Source organism: Nycticebus coucang, chromosome 3, assembly GCF_027406575.1.
Source record: "Nycticebus coucang isolate mNycCou1 chromosome 3, mNycCou1.pri, whole genome shotgun sequence".
In the NCBI taxonomy this organism is placed as follows: Eukaryota; Metazoa; Chordata; class Mammalia; order Primates; family Lorisidae; genus Nycticebus; species Nycticebus coucang.
The window spans coordinates 40,573,956-40,592,868 of record NC_069782.1 but is presented as its reverse complement, the minus strand read 5'-3'; the positions used below and the strand labels follow the sequence as shown (position 1 = coordinate 40,592,868).

Sequence of the window (18,913 nt, the reverse complement as noted above, 5' to 3'; positions counted from 1 at the left end):
AAAACTGATGTGGATGCAATGCAGAGAGAGAAGTACTTACACCCTGTGGGTGGGACTGGGAATTAGCACAACCTCTATGGAAAACAGTATGGAGACTCCTCAAAGAAATAAATGTACACCTATTCGTCTATCCAGCTATCCAATTGCTGGCTATTTAGACAAAGGAAAATAAATGATTCTATAAAAAAGAGAAATGTTTATTGCAGCACATTACACAATTGCAAAGATGCAGAACCAACCTAAGTGTCAATTGATTCATGCGTTGATAAAAAAAAGGTGGGTGTGTGTAATGCATATACTATATACATGTGTGTAGATGTGTAAACACACACACCAGTGAGTACTACAGAGCCATAAAAAGGAATAAAATAATGTAATTTGCAGTAAGTTAGATGGAACTGAAGTACTTCAGGAATGGAAAACCAAACAGCCTGTGTTCTCATTAGTGAGTGGGAGCTAAACAAGGGTCCCATGGGCATGAAGAGGTATAAATGCCACTGGAAACCAAGAAATGGGAAGGGTAAGAGGTGAAGTGTGGGATAAAAATTTATAAAGTAAATGCATTCTGGTGATGAACACACCAAAATCCCTGACTACTTACCATTAATTAATACAAGGCATTTATGTAAGAAAAACATTTATACCCCCTTAATATTTTTGAAATAAAAAATAAAAATGAAGATAAAATCTTACATCACAAAAAATTAACTGAAAAAAAACAATAACAGACCCAAGAAATCAGTATTTTTATCCTACTGATGTTTATTCACTTCACAAACATTTTTAAATAGTTTAGCTGGGGGGAATAGTTTCAAATGGAAAGTCGTGATTTCATCTCATTTGGAAGATGAGAACAAACAAACTAAAGCAGACACCAGATATTGACCTGCTTAGAAAAGTTTTCGCCCAGGTGATTTCTTCTGGTTAATTCTCCATTCATAATTTTATTATTCAACATTGAGATCAGCAGTCACTATGATGCAATAAATTCTTGTATTCTATAATTAAAATATTCACCTGATCTTTACTTGTCAGTTCTTTAATATGATCAATTGTGCTTTGTTAATAAGTATAAAAGTTATTATTTTCATGAATATTATAAGCTTTTTAAAATTTCTACCAAATTTAAGAGCAATTTTTGAAGTATCACTAGTATATTAAAGTTCTGATATTCTCCTAATAATTAAACCAAAATGTATTCATTTCACAATATCTAATGTTTGTAGTGTGATAGAAATATACTAAATTTTAGTATCTTAAATCTAGATAAAATGTGAGAAATTTCTGTTCAATATTCCTGTGCTATATGTTGATACCCAGAAGAACTGTAAAGTATAGTTATGTCCCACATTACCTCATGAAATAAACATGTTCAATGACTGAGGTAGAAAAAGTTGATCTATAAAATTCTTGATATGGAAGGTTGTTTTGGTCTATACAGCATTGCAATGTGCACAGATGGCATTTGATTTTAAGAAAACATATGTTTTCAAAAGTTATGTTTTGAGGATTCCAGAGATGCAATAGCAGGTTCTGAAATATGGTTGCTCACTTTTTACTTTACCATATTTTTCTTTTCTCTTTTCATGAATTATTAATATTTAAAAGAAGCACTGGCCTCTTTGGCCTGATTAAGTTCTGAGGGTTCTTGGATAATTTAGGAAGAGCAACAGTGGACCCAAGAGAATGCTACCAGCTGCACTGTTATTTGGGTCACTTGGGCCCTCTGGTATTTTGAACACTTAAAAGAGCTGCACTTATTTGCATCCCAATCAGGTTATAAAAATTACATATGGAAGGGATTAGTGTTAAACATAGAAACAGTAACAAATATGAACCAAGCCAACAAGAGCTTTCTCTTTTTTTGAGAGAAATTTTTAAAATTTTATTTCTATCAGAGAAGCATACATACAATTAAATACAAAAATCAAATTGTTTATTTCTAGCAAAAGAAAATAGTTACTACTAAAATCTACTACTTTTAAGATTTGAATGTATCTTAATCTGATAATGACTTTTAGCAAACTTGTAAAAGGAGGAAAATTCTCAATTTGATGAAAGGTGTCTACCAGCTACCCTGTTCAGCAACACAATTAATGATAAAAGTTGACAAGCATTCTTATTAAAATATAGATGTTTAGAAAGTTTATGAAGCCCAACTTTAGAAAGATTGATGTTATAAGGTCAAGAATGCCATTCTGACCCATGTTATTTAACGTTGTGTTAAAGTCTTAGCCAATATATAAGAAGTAAAGAAATGAAAATTGGAAAAGAAGAGAGAATGAACCTTCCTAATTTATTTACTGAAAGTTCAAGAGAAAATCAGCAAATTTTCTGCATTTTATGTCACTATTTAAAAAATCAATAGCATCTTTACAGCCAGTATTCATTTATTAGGAAAAAAATGAAAAGAAGAATAGAAGACTGGCAATGAAACTGTAAATGCCTAGAAATAAATCTTATAATCTGCAAGGCCGCTATGGGGAAAATTAGACAATTTTATTTAAGAACATAATATGTATGTTATGGAGACATAGACCATGTATACACATAATAAAACTAAATACCAATAGGGGCAACTCAACTATTCTCCCCAAATTAATTTATTAATTTAAGTAATTCCAATAAAATGTTGCTGGAGCACAGCAAGTGGTTCCCCAAAATATCATGCTTTGGTGCAGGGAGTGCTTTGAAAATTGAAAGTCTTCAGAAATACACCTCAGAACCAAGGTTCTACCTTGCTCTGCCTACACCTCATTTTTTCTCTGATAACACTTTCCTGAAGTACCAGGTGAGATTCTGTCTCGATTTCTTTATCTGATTATGAAAACTTCTTTCCAAAAGAACTGCAATGTTTTAAGGCACCTCTTTTTAGAAATCTCATTAAATAACTAGGAAAAGTAAACTGTGAAAGAAGGGACTGAAAGTCACTAGCCCAGACACACTTTTCATCTATTCTTCAGAGAACAGCTCTGAGAGATTCTCTGGCAGACTTTATTTGCATAATAAGACAAGCTGTGTTCCTGCACAGCTTTGCCCCTTTCTTTGCAGTCCCATCCAGCTTCCGAAGAGAATTATTTACAAAAATAATGCCTGCCTCCTGAGTCCATACGTCTCTCTCCTATGAAAGGAATATTTGGCCTCAACCATCTGGCCCCTCTTCTAGTCTCATACAATGAATGTGGCTCCTGTGTCCAAACACGTGTTAAAATCATTCTTTATGTCTTTTTCATGTATCAATCTGCCTTTTGTCTATTCAATTTCAGCTAACCTATAGATGGCAGAAGGAAATCTTTACCTTGGCCTCTATAATCTCAATAGAGTTAAAAATGGAATTTGAGAAGCTGATATAATTAAGCTCTCAGAATGAAATTTACAAAGTTATGACACTAAAAAAGTGTGGTATTTATTTACTTAGTTATTGAACATGTATTTATTAAGTCTTATCATATTCTAGGAATTATTCTAGTCACCTGAGCCTCATCAGGAATGAAATAAAGATCTTAACCTTAGTAGAGTTTATTCTTTAGCTGGGTGGCAGGTAATAAATTATAGACATTACAAATAAATTAAAAACTATATTACACTACTGCATTGGAATATTATGACATTTTAACAAAGGCTTGATGGAAGTGGGGGAGTTAGCCGTGGAGATACCTGGAAGAAGTGCCTTCTAGGTAGAAGGAAGGGCAAGTCAGAAGTCACCAGGACGCTGGTGTGGTTGGGGCAGAGCTGCTGATAAAGTCAGAAGATAAAGTCCATATTAGGTCCATATGTAAATGGAAAGCATTTGCAGAGTTTTGAGCAAGTGATTGGCATGTTCAGTTACATGTTTTGAAATACCACTCTTATAAGAAATATATATCTATAAATATGTACATGTATTATGCACGTGTATTCATACTGTGTTAAAAATGACTGTACAGGACCCATGGGAAAGGCAGATAGACCTGGGAGGAGGTGATAATGTTGGGTTTCAAGGGGTAGTCAGAGACTGTTTGTTTTTGCATGTCTCTCTCCACTATTGGTTGGCAATTAAGAAGACCAAGGGAAGAGTATGATCCAAGAAAGCAAACAGTGACAGAGCCATCCATAATGTAAGAGAAGAAGAGAGCGTGGTCTCCTGTAATGCAAGTGAAGAAAGGTATCAGGGAGGAAAGAGAAATCAAAATGTTGAATGGAATTTTGGGCAGCTGCCTGGGTCCTCAGTTCTTGGAGCGCTCTTAGTCAAAAAAACGACCAGGCGCTCCAAAGTAAGGCAAGCATAAAATAAAATTTATTGAGAAAGAGAAAAACAGGTTTACAGGTTTATGGAGCAATATATGTTCACCATAGAGAGGGAATAGGCCCCATTGCTGTGACAAGGAAAAGGCCAAGAGGCGAACGTTATGGCCAGTGGTTCTCTTTTATACGGCCCGGGTCAGGGCTACCTTGTGGTTCAGAGGTCACCTTGGAGCCAGAGTCTTACTGTGCATCAGGAAGTCACGCTTTACAAACGTCTCTGGGTTGTTCCAGGGATTAATAAAACAACTTATGCCAAAGCACTTTTGGACAACTGTACGGAACTTTATATTGCTTCTTTATCTTCTTCTGATTGCCCTGTAGGTCTTTTGTTAATGAGGTTGCAAGACAAGTTTGAATGATTTGCCTATGTTTAATGGGTCAAAGCTAACATTTCTTATGTCCTTATTAAAGTGTATCCCACAGAGCACTCATTCTGCACGTGCTATTTCCCTGTGAATCAAGAGCATCTCTAGAAACACTGTGTACTGTGTTTGTGTCCTAGAGTTTGACAATACTGAAAGTTAAAATAGAATTATTATAGTAACTGTAGCAGTTTAAATTGTATAAAACAATATTTTCTGATTTGCATGTCCTGGGAATCTTTTCCTGGGACATAGGGCTATGAAAAGCTCATTAAATTCCTGGAGAATTAGTGTTTCTTAAGACATGGTGAGATAGATAAATTCTACCAAAGTGAAAAATAAAATGAGGTCAATCCAGAAACTTCTGAATGACAGACACAAACATCCTCTTAGAACAGCTTAACAGATAAGACAAAATAATACAGAGGGAAAATAATTTCTTCTTCTCCATACGCTCAGAAAAGAGCAGATTCTATAGCACAGTATGGACCCTCAAATTATGCCCATAATATAAGGATAAATGCACATATTTTTGTCAAACTCTTACAAACCATCAGTCTTTTAAAATCTTTGAAAATATCCTACTTCAGCAAAGATGTACTTACTCAGCATACCTCAAATCTTGGGTAATATAAAGGCTCCTTAATCTATTTTTAAAGACAGAGAAGTCAATTCCACTTTATCTTTCCATCTGGTAAGGTCATAGTTAACACACAATAACCCAGTAACTGCACTCAGAGAGGTGTTTTTTTTTTGCAGTTTTGGCCAGGGCTGGGTTTGAACCCACCACCTCCAGCATCTGGGACCAGTGCCCTACTCCTTTAGCCACAGGCGCCACCCTGCACTCAGAGAGATTTTTTTGAATGTAATGATTTTCCACACAACAGTAAAAGATTATTTTTTACTTTAATCATTGCCTATAGAAGACACCTGACTTTCGACCTTCCTCTCTAACTCAGCTTCTAGAAAACTGATACAAGATATCTTCATGATCATACGAATAAACTATGGAACAGCCTAACCTTGCCTCTCCTGAGTCTTTTTCTCACCAACCATTGACCTCTGGGCCAGCCCAGTCCATGTATCTAGGGCTGGAATTAGGCCTTCTCTTTCCAAGATTGCAAATTATAAACCCCATTCACCTGTTTAGTTTTATTGCTTGAAAATTCAGTTGGAGAATGAAAGAGAAACATACATTCTGTTATTATGTTTTATTAGGAATTAGAGTACAATATATGGGTCAATGCACATAAAAAATATTCTATTAGGATTGTCCAGATGCGAATAAACCCAAATTATAATTATTTTTGTGAGAGGGAAACAATAATGCCTAAAACGACCTATAGTTGACCAGATCAAATCTTTGAAAGAACAATTGTTGGCAGTAATTGACATGTAGTGAGGAACACTTACAAAAATAGATAAAACACTGGGGACATGCCTATGGATGACGGCTGTTAGTTAGAACTTAACAGAGGTCATCACAAGAATGGCATTTGTGAAACTGAGAATCAGGGATTAAAGATTAAGGTATTAAGGTTACATAGTGAATAATTGGTAGGGACGAGATTTGAATTCAGGTCTACTAACTTCAAACAATCATGTTTCCACACTGCCTCTCTGACATCCACCCCTCAATGAGGATTAATTTACCTTTACGTTAAAATCTGATATTAGTTTGGACATCATGCTATTCATCATGTCTTGCAATATTAATTTAAGTGTTTACTTCTCACTATAGATTCTTGCCAATTTAATACAGGGCCTATATCTTCTGAATCTCCACCACTATCTAATGTTCTACTGATTCATATCCCTCAGCAAATATTTGCAGCTGTAAAAAGTAACTGGCAGTACAGAATATAAAAGCCAAGAGCATTATTATCTCCTTTACAAAAGCTGCATGTTTACTTTTAAAAATTAACTCCCATCTTGGAAGAAACTAGAAAAATGTACTGAGCTCAGTTCTGAGCAAGGTAGAATTTTGTGTTTTGAAAATTTTTATTATCCTGTGAATATTTATGTTCTTCTAAAACAATTAAATCAAGGTCACACAGAAACATTTATAGTTGTTTCAGTTAAGCTTATTGTTTCTTTTTGATAAATTTTATTTTAAAAATGCTAATAATTTTTATTTTATTTACTTATTTATTTATTATGTTTTTTTAATTAATTTATTTATTTTGAGACAGAGTCCCATTATTTCACCCTTGGTAGAGTGCTGTAGTGTCACAGCTCACAGCAACCTCAAACTCTTGGGCGTAAGCAATTCTCTTGCCTCAGCCTCCCAAGCAGCTGGGACAACAGGCACTTGCCACAACACCTGGCTGTTTTGGGGTTGTAGTTGTCATTGTTGTTTTTAGCAGGCCTGTGCCAGGTTCGAACCCGCTAGCCCTGGTGTATGTGGCTGGTGCCCTAGCCACTGACCTATGGGAGGGAGCCATTCATGTTAAGATACTATTTAAATAGAATTTAAATGAGTGATAAGTGATATTCTATTTAAATAGATTATTTAACATCAGTGATAAGAACTGCTTTGGAGTGTATTTTTATGAGACTATTTTTGTCAACTGTTTTGTCAACAGAGTTCTCAAACCACTGAGATACAAAACATCTTTTGTTGGCTAATAACCTATTCTGACTATATAATTTAAGTGACTTAACTGCTGTAAAAAAGGGTAATCCTTGAGACCAGGATTTACAAGTCATTTTCTAATAGTTCTATTAGTATCTAAAAGTGTTTTTTTTAACCTGAACAACCACTTCTCAATTACACACCAATACTACAGTTATCCTGATCTGATAACCTTTATTACATACACACTCCCCAAAATAATATTTTATTTTTTTCTTGAATATATCTTTCTAAAAATTCTTAATGAAAAATTAACTGTTAGGCTTGAAATTACAGTCTTATGACAATTTATTATTCAATGGTATTAATTTACCTCAAATAATCATGTTATAAAGAATAATTTGGAAAGATAGGATGCTTTGTAATCTTATATGTATGTAATTTGTAAGTCTTCATAAAATGATAATTAAAATAAAAATCAAGTTATTACTTTATATTTTATCAAAAATGTCAGGTAATAAAATGTATAAATATAATTTCCACAATACTTTATTAAATCGTCTTGAAAACTCAATCTCAGGAGTAATATAAATTGAAACATAGTTTATTTGTCTTTAAATTTAAAGTTAATATATGACACATTTTATACATATTTTAGATTCATTCTGAACAAGATGGGCATGATATTTTAAATCCTTATGATTTATCATTATTAAATTATTTCAAACAGTTGGAGATTATTTTTCCTGTAATTTCAAGAAGGTAAAAAATAAAGAATACCGCAAAAAAAATAATAACAACATTCAGAAATGTTTAGTTACACCTAAACAAGGTGAGAATTAGCAATGACACAGAATTTCTCTTCTACCCTGGCTACATGTCTTCATCAAGAATTAGAAGGCAGAAAAAGTTAAGGACAAATGCTTTAGGTTACTGATGACTAGAAATCCTTGATATCTGACATGAACTGTCTTATATTACATCATGGCTAGATATTAGGACATTTGGGGTTTATATCTTGAAGAAGCAATATTTGGGGAAAAAATATGTGTAAGCACACCCCTGCCCACCAGAAGACGGCTTTAAGTGTGAAGTACTTTGTTAGTGGATAGACAAGATCTCAAGTTCTTTATATCTGAGACAGGCATCATCTTCAATTCTGAACTGCATTAGCACAAATACAGGATTATCATGGAAAACAATACATTGAAGAATTCAATGAAAAACACTAACTAGGAAGTCCTAGTAAGTAATTCTCTGAGGAGAGATCTACCCTGTTTCCCCGAAAATAAGACATCCTCCGAAAAGAAGACCTACTTACAGAAAAGATAAGACGTCCCCTGAAAATAAGACCTAGCGCATCTTTGGGAGCACACCTTAAAATAAGACACTGTCTTATTTTCGGGGAAATAGGGTAGCAGCCTGTGACAGATGACTTATAGAAAATACAATAGCAACAGAAAATTATAGCGTGGTTTCCTAAACTGAGTTCTGCATGTAAATGCTTTGTTACAGAGTGAGGTCTTACATGACGTCAGTTTAAAATGTGTCCCCAAACTTCACCATACATGGAGAAGACAGATGTCTTGAAACATATTCTCCATGCCTGTGAAAGACAAATTCATGTGTGTGTAGAACGAGGTGGCCAACAAATAGAGAATATTTTGTAAATATTTTGTAAAATCTTATAATGAATATTTTGTAAATGAATGTACGTTTAGCCACAATTTCCCGTTTTTCCTATGTATGGTGACTTCTTTGAAAACAACAAGAAAAATTCTAAGTGAAAATCAAATATGTGATCACCAAAAGTTTTTATGGTGATAAACAACAAAAAATAGTCACTCATTTCATTTATAATTCAAAAGTATTGTTTATGTACTTAAAATAGTCCTGGGCATATATTCTATATATGTATACACACACATACACACACACACATATAGTATACTCTATATAGACACTTTACATATACTTTAAATTGTAGATATTTAAATTATGAATTTAAATTGTATGTATAGTAAATTCAGTGATGTGTAACTGAATTATTTGTACCAGATTTAGAACAAATAATGTAAAATTTACATATGTATTCTATATGCATAAACATATGCAACACATATGTATTATTTGTAAGAGAATCAAATTAAGAACAATAAGTGAGCGGGAAGATCCTCAGGAACCTTTGACCAACAAATCAACAAATACTTATTAAATAAAGTTTATTACATGGTTTTTGTTATTTCCAAACCCTGTAAAATGATATACAGCAAGCCAACATTTCCATGTCAGAGCATGTCACATGCATCATACCTTTTCATGGACTTTCTGTCCTGGTTCCATCCCTTCAAGATGTTCTGACTCTGTGGATCCCTCACTTGATGCCATTTTCCTTTGGATATGAACATTTTGTTCACGCAAGGCAACAATCTGCAAAATAAAAGCACTATGTCTTTAAAGTCTAAATAGAGCACAGAATTAAAAAAAAAAAAGAAAAATTGAATTGACTTGAATGTGGTTAAAAACAAATGAAGTGATCAGAAGTGATCAGAAAATAAAGATGAAATTTTATCCAATTATTTCAAATGTATTTTTAAATTTAGTTCAGCATTTTGAATAATATTTATAAGAATTCATAATATTTCTCCTAAGAGGAGGTTGAAGTACTATGAAATTTGCCTAAGAAAATATTCCTAGTTGGAAAATATAATCAGTTGGAAATTTAAATCAATGAGCTCTAGATATAAATATATATACACACTTATATACTATGTATATATATATATATATCCATATGCTGTTAATTCAGAAATTATTTTTAAATTAATCCATGAAATGTAATAAAATTTTAATTGGTCTGTATTTTTTAGAGTATGCAAGAAATGTAAATGAAAGGACTGAAGGCGAGAACTAATTATGAACAATCTTTTCGCCTGCAGTGATAGCACATGTGTAATTTTAATTATATTATGCTGGACTTAAATAATATTTTAATACTACCATGAGCACTTACAGTTAAATTTGTCTCATCACCATGGTTTTAATGGTCATTATTTAACATTTGTAGTTCAAATTTAGTAAAGTTGCAAAAACAATTCAGAAAATAATACTTTTTTTGCAAATTTTCAGCTCAACTCCACAGACATGATTATCTCAACACATTATCAGTAGTTGTAGTGCAAGTGATCTAAGTAATATATAGAGTGGAAAATAGCATTCCAGCCTTTTTAAAAAGGCATTGTAAAATATATTTGCTACATAAATTTAAAACTATTTTTCCTTACAGTAGTGTCATAGCTTATTTCATGGCAATTTTTTTTATATTATCAACTCAGTTATTTGTATTGGTTCTAGGAGAAATCAATGTGCATAGTACTGAATATACAATAAGGTTTGAATCATATAAAACGTACATGTTGGAATTATGGAGTCAATATGTCATACAGAACAATAATCATTAAATTAAAAAAAAACAACAAAGACGTCAGGAGATTGGGTGTTTGTCCTGGAGCCTGCCACTATTTCAATGCAACATCTACCATAAGGCACTAATGAGATCAGATGATCTTGCACGTATGTGTGTAATGTCTGGCGTTTGAACATGTGGCATATTCTTTAGACAGGACAGATCACCATATAATAACAACTATGTAAGTGTTCTTTCTCTTACATAATTGCAATCACCAAATAATTGATTCTAACACTCCCACTCTTTCCTACCTACAATCTATATTCACAGATCTGCCAGACTCATATTTTAAACTTAAATTATATAGTGTCACTCCTTAGCTTTCTAAGAAACCTTAATGTTTTCCCAACTTAGCACAAAGAAAAATGTCTTAAAAGGTCTAGAATGTCCTACACAATCTTTTGGCTTGGGTCACACTGGTTTCCCTTCCATCCCTCTGACATTTCTGGCTCTCTTACCCAGAACTAGGGAATTTGATGATCGTCCCACCTGAAATATTTCTTCCCAGCAACCACAGTTGACACAATCCCAGTTTCAAAACTCAGCTGAGATACCACTCCTCAGAGAGAATGTACTTTGTATCAAACACTTCTTACGATATATACTTGTTTATTTTTGTGTGTATGGCGTTTGTTAAAATCTAATATTTCATTCCTTCACTTCCTCACTCTGCTTGCTAACAGAAGTACTAATAATATCTCATGGGAAAATAATTTTCAAAGGGATGCTTTGTTGAAAATTTTTCTTATGAAGCAGTGCATCTAATTATTATGTGCAGGGTATTCAGTAAAGAAATATTGAGTTAAATAGTGAATGGCTATGGAAAAACAAAGAATGCAAAACTACTTAATTCAGAAATAACAAAAGAAAAGGATTGGGAGTGCATAAGAAAACTTCAGAGATGTTCCATTCATACTAGTTAAAAGAGAAATGGATTACCTCAAAGGAATGATGAAAAGAATGAAATAGGTTCTGGAAATATTTTTAAATTACATTCTTAACATTTTTTTTTGAGACAGAGTCTCACTCTGTCGCCCTGGAAAAAGTACCATGGCATCATAGCTCACAGCAACCTCAAACTCTTGAGGTCAAGCAATCTTCTTGCCTCAGCCTCCCAAGTAGCTGGGACAACAGTTGCCCACTACAATGCCCTGCTAATTTTTTTTTTTTTCTATTTTTAGTAGAGACAGGGTCTTGCTCTTGCTAAGGCTGGTCTTGCACTCCTGAGCTGAAGCAGACCACACCCCTCCTCAGCCTCCCAGAGTGCTAGGATTATAGGTATAACACACTATACCTAGCCTAACATTTTTTTTTTTGCACAAAATAGTGTTAGATTCAAATTAATACATGATATTTTAAATGAATTTATTATGAATTTTTACAAATTCAAGCATTATATGCTGACATTCCACTAAGTCAACATCCATGACTTAACATATATACCAAGACATTAAAAATTCTATACATTTTCTTCTAGTGAAGAAGGGAAGGAAAACATTTTTTGAAAAATATTTAAACACCAGTTTTAACTCTCAGCTTACAGATTAACTTCTATTTATCTTGTAAATCAGGTAAATTTCAGATATGTCCCAGGGCTGAAAATAAAGCAAGCCATCTATAAACATTCACTAGAAGAATCAGTGAAAGGATGAATTCATGCCCATTTAAAAAAAAATCAGATTAATTCAGAAACCATCATGTACAAATATGATGAGCCACAATCTCAATAAAAAAATTATAAACTCCAACTTTGTCACAAAGTATGCATATGACAATTGGTCCTAAGAAAGACATACTTTTCAACCATTGACATGCAGACTCTTTTTTTACAACGTCAAAAAAATTACTCTTTCTGAACAGAAATGAATGTACAACACTCTATTCTCCAACAGTCTAATTAATATGCTTTTACTTTCTTCTCTTTTCCCCCAATTATCCTGAGTAGTTACGAAAGTAAGCTTCATCGCTTGATGTAATCGTAGGTGTTAATAAGCTGACTCTTCTTATCCACTGGGGCAGGTGGGAAAGTGAGGGGATTCTCTTTGAAAAATTCAACTTTGTGGATCAAGACCTTTGCTCAATGTGTTCTAAGGATCGAGGTAATCTAGAAATCACTAGAGCTTTAGAAAATTCTCCCAGCTGACCCAAGAGCGAATGAACACAGGAGAAGGTTGAAGCAGCATCTCGGGAAAGCACAGCAGAATGAAAAGCAGCTGACGCTCTCAGAATACAGAGGGTGCCAAAAATACATATACATATTCTAAGAAAGGGAAAAAAATAGTATTAAAATTGTAATACTCAATATATATACTGGTAACATTTTTTATCTTGTATATCATATCTTGTCTCTGTTGCAATTGCAGAAGCCAAAAGTGACTTGAATATTATAATTTTAATATAGTTTTTTTTCCTTTATTAAAATGTGTATCCATTTTTTTGGCACTCTCTGTATTTTGTCAGCTCTCACTGACAGGTAATGCTGTCAGCCAGAGTGTCCAAGCAACCTCTCTAGAAAATTACTGAGTTAGATCTGTATGCCTCACTGCTAAACAACTGGCTTGCTTACTATGATTTGTGCCCCACAAAACGCACGTTGACATTTCATTGCCATTGTGATGGTTTTAAGAGGAGGAATCATTCTGTGTCATGTGCTCTCATGATTTTGTGCACTTCTGCTATGAGTTATGGCAGGGGAGGCCCATGCTAGATGCCAGCACCAGGCTTTGGGACTCTCCAGTCTATAAAACTATGAGAAATAATTTTTTTATTTTCTTCAAAAATTTCCTGGTTTATGATATTCTCCTATAGCAAAACAAAATAGACTAAGATACTACTCCCAAAATGGTATCATTGCAAGTGGGAGGAACCACTTATGGACAAGCCTTGATGCTTAAGCAGGTCTTACATAACTGTACTCAAAAACCCACTACATACAAGTGTGTTGCTAAACTATTTTTATCTATGAACAAAGTATGATTTATATTTAACACATGATTAAACTGAGATGAAGAAACTGGGGAGAACTGCTATGGTTTGAATATATATGTCTCCCCCCACCAAATTTATATGTTGGAACCTAAGACCCAATGTGATAGCATTGAGAAGTAGTGTCTTTAAAGGCTTAAAGGGTGATTAAATCACACAACTCTGTATCCACATAAAAGGCCTTGAGGGAAGTAACTAGACCCTTTTGCCCTTTCATCTTCTGCCAAGTGAGGACACAGGGGTCAGGTGGCCATCTTGTAAGTAGAGAGCAGTTTTCACTTACCAAACTTGGGGGCACTTTGATCTTGGACTTCTTTGCCTCTAAAACTATGAGAAATAAATTTATGTTGTTTATAAGTTACCTAGTCTCAGAATCTCAAGTATTTTGCTACAGCATAAATAGACTAAGATAAGAACCAAGGAGAAGAAACTAGATAAAAGCTGATTCCATATCCTTACACTTTCTAACTGCAGCATTGCCTTGCATCGCCATGGCATTTGCATTTGAGCTCTATTAAATGAGATGGAAAGCAGAAGCATTTGCTTTCCAGGTATTGATACCCTCACATCCCTGGAATCCTTTGTACATCAAGGCTGGATCCCTCCCTGGACAAATTTGCATACAGACAATGTTTTGCATATGTTTTTCAGGGACATTATCAAACCATGGAAGGCCTATGGTACTATGGACAGAGAAAGTTTTCACAACCATTTTAATTGATCAACGATCATTTGTTGAGCATCTGGTCACTTTTGTTTTTAAGTATGCAGAATCTCTTCACATTTCTTCTGGTGGCAACATTTTACATTTTCATTGGGGAAGTTATCTTTCTTATTCTCATCCCAGAGGGATTGTCAAGTGAGGAATCAAGGTTCTCATCACAAATGGATATGCTCATGTCCAGGCCAGGGCAGTCAGAATATTCCATGAGATGTTCCTGGCTGAGCTATGAGGAAAGATTCTCTTTCTACTGTGACAGATGTGATTGTGACACTGTTTGCCTTTGGCTACCACTCATGGCCAAAGCACAAGGAAGAGATGGAGACCTGATAAATTGCTTCTGGTCCTGATTGTAGTTATTCTCAAAGCATTCATTACCCTGGCATTATACACCCCCCATTTTTTTTTTTTTTTTTTTTTTTTTGCCCAAACTAGTTTAGGTTGATTTTTGGTCACTTGCAATTCAAGTGTGCTTCAATGCAGCAAGGAACACGGAAGGCAACGCAAACAAAACATGCAACATCTGGGTGGGATTTTGGAGAATGACTAAGAATTTACCAGGGACACAATAGCAGACGACTTTCTAGGTGGACAGAAGACGCTCATAGACTTTTTGTTTGAAAGTACTTTGTGCTCCTAGTACTATGGGTTGTTCCTGTGGCCAAAGTATCTGGAAGAGGTTGAAGAAATGACAGGGTTAGCAAAGCTAAACTGCTTCAGCTAAGAATCGGGCATCAACGTGCTGCCCTCTTTCTGGCTTACCGCTTTGTTTTGATTCCTATTTGTGTTTCCTGATTGCTCGTCAAGCTTCTGACAGGCTGGCTCATTGCTTTTAGGCACTGTCAAACCCATTCTATTTCCAAACCAATCTTCCATATTTCATTCTTGTCCTTGCCTCTGTCAGGTCATTTCTGGCTCTCCTAAGTCTCTGAAAAGCTCTGACCCCAAACCGTGGCCTACTCGTGGTCTCAGAGAAGTTTCCTGCAAAATGCCTAGCCCTCATTCCCTTTTCTGCCTGGCTCTATCTGGGAGACTACTATGTCTTCAAATAGATTCTATCCTAGCTCGTCTCCCTCCCTCCTTCCTTCCTTTTCTTTCCTTTTTCTTTCTTTTTTTTTTTTTTGAGACAGGGTCTCTGTTGCCTAGGCTGGACTCCTATGGCATCAGCCTGGCTAACAGCACCCTCAAACCTTGAGGTTCAAGTGAGTAGCTTGGGACTATAGGCACCCACCTATAACACCCACCTAATTTTTCTAGTAGAGACAGAGTCACACTCTTAGGTTGGTCTAAAATTTCTGAGGTCAAAGGAATTGGTCTAAAATATCTGAGGCCCTCCCGACTGGGCCTCCCAAAATGCTAGTACTACAGATGACAGTCATGGTGCCCAGAAGCTCCTTTACTTTCAACCACTGTTTTCTTTGACATACTGGAGAGATTTATTCCTTTCACAAATATTTTTTGAACAATGATGACTTAGCAGGCATTAGGGAAAGACATCAGGGGAAAAAGAAAGAAATCTTTGCACTACTGCAAATTTCATCTCATTGGGGTAAATAATTATAAAAAAATAAATAGAGCATCATTTTAGCAGCTGATATTTGCAAAGGTGATTTCTAGATATGGACCTAAAGACAAGAAGGAACAAGCAGTGTGAATACCTGAGAGAAGAACTTTTTAGGCAGAGGGTGCAAAAAAGGTAAATCATTATTAAAAACAAATAACTGAGATTCAAATGAATGTTCCAGTGTGTTCTTCAAATAAAATAAAACGCCATATCTAAAATAGAGCTAAAACATCAGTACAAGTTGATGCCCCCGAAACTTAAGAAAAGTGTGTCATCATTAAGAACATAGGTCATTTGGAAGAAAATAACAAAGAGTATTTAATATCTTTGTATTCCCCAATTTTAGGATTTCTCAAGAGTTTAGGACATATTAATCCATTTATTCAACAAATATTTATTGATCACGGTTATTAAATATCTGACACTGCTGGGAAAAATGCAGACAAGTTCCTCCTCTCATGGAGATTACTTTCTAGCAAAGGAGGCAAAAAAAATTTAAGGAAACAAAAAAGTACAACAAAATAATAATAATATGTAGAGCTTTTACAATGCGCCAGAAATTGTACTAAGCATGTTGTATCCATGAAATTGTTTTCATCAATTCTTTATCTATATTATTTTTTCTTTCCAAGTTTGAGACTATTTGAAATCGGACCCTGAGACAAGTCATTCTATTATAAGTACTTTACTTGGGAGGTGATTTCTAGAAACAGAGCATTCCTTAAATATGCTTAAAAGGATGTGAACCAACCTTGGCCTTTGTTGCTGGTCACTTGGTTTTGAACACCCGTTTAAGTTCAAGTTCATGTTCTTTTTCTATTAAATGGAAGAAAAACAATACCTACCTTATAGTGTATTTGTTCTGTAAAATATTTAATCAAATATGATGTGTATTAAATACTCATCATGTAAGGACTATCACCATAAGAAACTGACCTCCATGCACCTCTTCAATTTTATTTTTCTATTTGTATTTTGTTCTCTAGTTTACTAAAGGGCTTACATCACACATGAAGTGCCACTTGAGTATGAGTTTTTACAGTCCCCTGTGTTGTTCTTTCTTTCTCCTTGACAACATCTTAATCAGTCAGCTTTTAGTTCTTTGGGATGAATTCTGGAACCACCTGCTCCCAGGGAATTAAGTTTTGTAATTTATTAGCATTCTCCAATAACTCATGTCTATAAATCCTATCACAATTGTTTGCTAGTTTTCTGACTACCATTTTGACACTAAATACCTTGAGACTGAAATGATACCTGATTCATTATTTATTCACAGTTCTTCGGATACTGGCTGACAAACAGAAGGCACTGTAGAAATATTTGTTGCCAAATCATGGAAGATTATGTGAGTGGAAAAAACCTATAGGGAAGAAAAATTAAATGGAAAAGTATACAGAATTTTAACACAGAGAAGAAAATTAGTTATCCACATAGAGGACGTAAGAGTGTGCGGGCTTTTCAAATATTACATGCTGCAGGGTTAAAAAGAAGCCCTAGAAGGGATCACTGGGGAAATAAGGGATAGGAGATGCTGATGTAGCTTTGTAGGAGGGTCACAGCCCTGAAGTTCACTGATACATAGGGCAGAAAGCATAGGCACTGTAAAGGAGGGTAGGAAGGCCAGGGGCAGTGGCTCATGCCTGTAATCCTAGCACTCTAGGAGGCTGAGGTGGGTGGATTGCCTAATCTCAGGAGTTTGAGCCCAACCTGTGCAAGAGTGAGACCCCAGTCTTTAAAAATAGCCAGGAGTTGTGGCAGGTGACTGTAGTCCCAGTTACTTGGGAGGCTGAGGCAAGAGAATCACTCGCATTCTACCAAGGGTGACAAAGTGAGACTCTGCCAAAAAAGGAAAATAGTAGTAGAATCTTGGAAAATCAGTTTGATAAAAGTCTTCAAGAGATGTTATGTAAATATAAAGTTATAGGCAATAATTTCACTGTGTCTTAAAATGAATTATTACAAACACTTGCAAGTATATTGTAGCTTAGGTAGTATGTTTCCCATGCATTGAAACACACTGTTCATATACTTTAGATTTAGAATGACTGGTCTTAGATGGAAAAATGGAATTCTAAAAGTATCTAAGGATTAATTTATGCCAATAGAATTCTAAAGGTTCTTAAGAAAAAAAAGTAACATAAATTATTTTTTCCCATGATTTTCCCCTTTTTTGTCTTTTTGAAAATATTAATATACAAGACATTTTCATGAAGTTATGTAAGTAAAAAGGAAATATAATAAATTGGAGTTTAGAAATTAAATTCCTAATTAAGAACTACTAGCAACAATCATAGATGCTATATGTTAGAACATGTATTGTATGCTCCCTATGGTATGAAGGTGTTTACATTCATTTGAAGCTTTCTAATAACCTTCTGATCCTTTCAGAATTTATGCTAGTGAATGATGCCCCATGATTATATCAATGTACACAGCTATGATTTAATAAAAAAATAAAATAAAATAAAAATCTCTAAAAAATAAAAATAAAAAAATAAAAAACAGAATTTATGTTTTTTAAGTTTTATACTATGATGTCTTTTGGTAACCAATGAAATGACCCACTGCATACATGATCCAAATATCTGTCCAAGCCAGGTCGACAGATCTGTGGCCTGATGATGAGGGAATTTATCTGCCCCATGTTGGCAAACAATTTACAAAATGTTTTCAAAAAACAGAAGACATCTTCAATTATTCCCAGGAATAAAAAAATATGCTATTTTCATTGTTCGTTATTTTTATTTATAAACCTTTATGTGGCCACAGGCATTTAAATTTATCCTGAAAATTTCTGGTCTACTTAAAATAAGTTATTTTCACGTGAATCCCCTCATGATAATTCTACTGGGATCTTCATTCTCATGTTTTAAAATTAATATTTTCCTTTACCTATTTAACAGAAACTTCCAGACAGTGCCAACATCTAATTAACACAGATTCTTTTCAT

General features: G+C 34.4%; 1 protein-coding gene across 1 annotated transcript in view; it reads right to left on the bottom strand.

Moving 5' to 3' along the window:
- Nucleotides 1-18,913, bottom strand: part of PPFIA2 (PTPRF interacting protein alpha 2) — a 512,563-nt gene that overhangs the window by 137,939 nt on the left and 355,711 nt on the right. Inside the window, exon 6 of the mRNA XM_053585751.1 lies at nucleotides 9,535-9,651. Coding sequence (XP_053441726.1) covers nucleotides 9,535-9,651 — 117 coding nt within the window. The remainder of the gene's footprint in view (nucleotides 1-9,534; nucleotides 9,652-18,913) is intronic.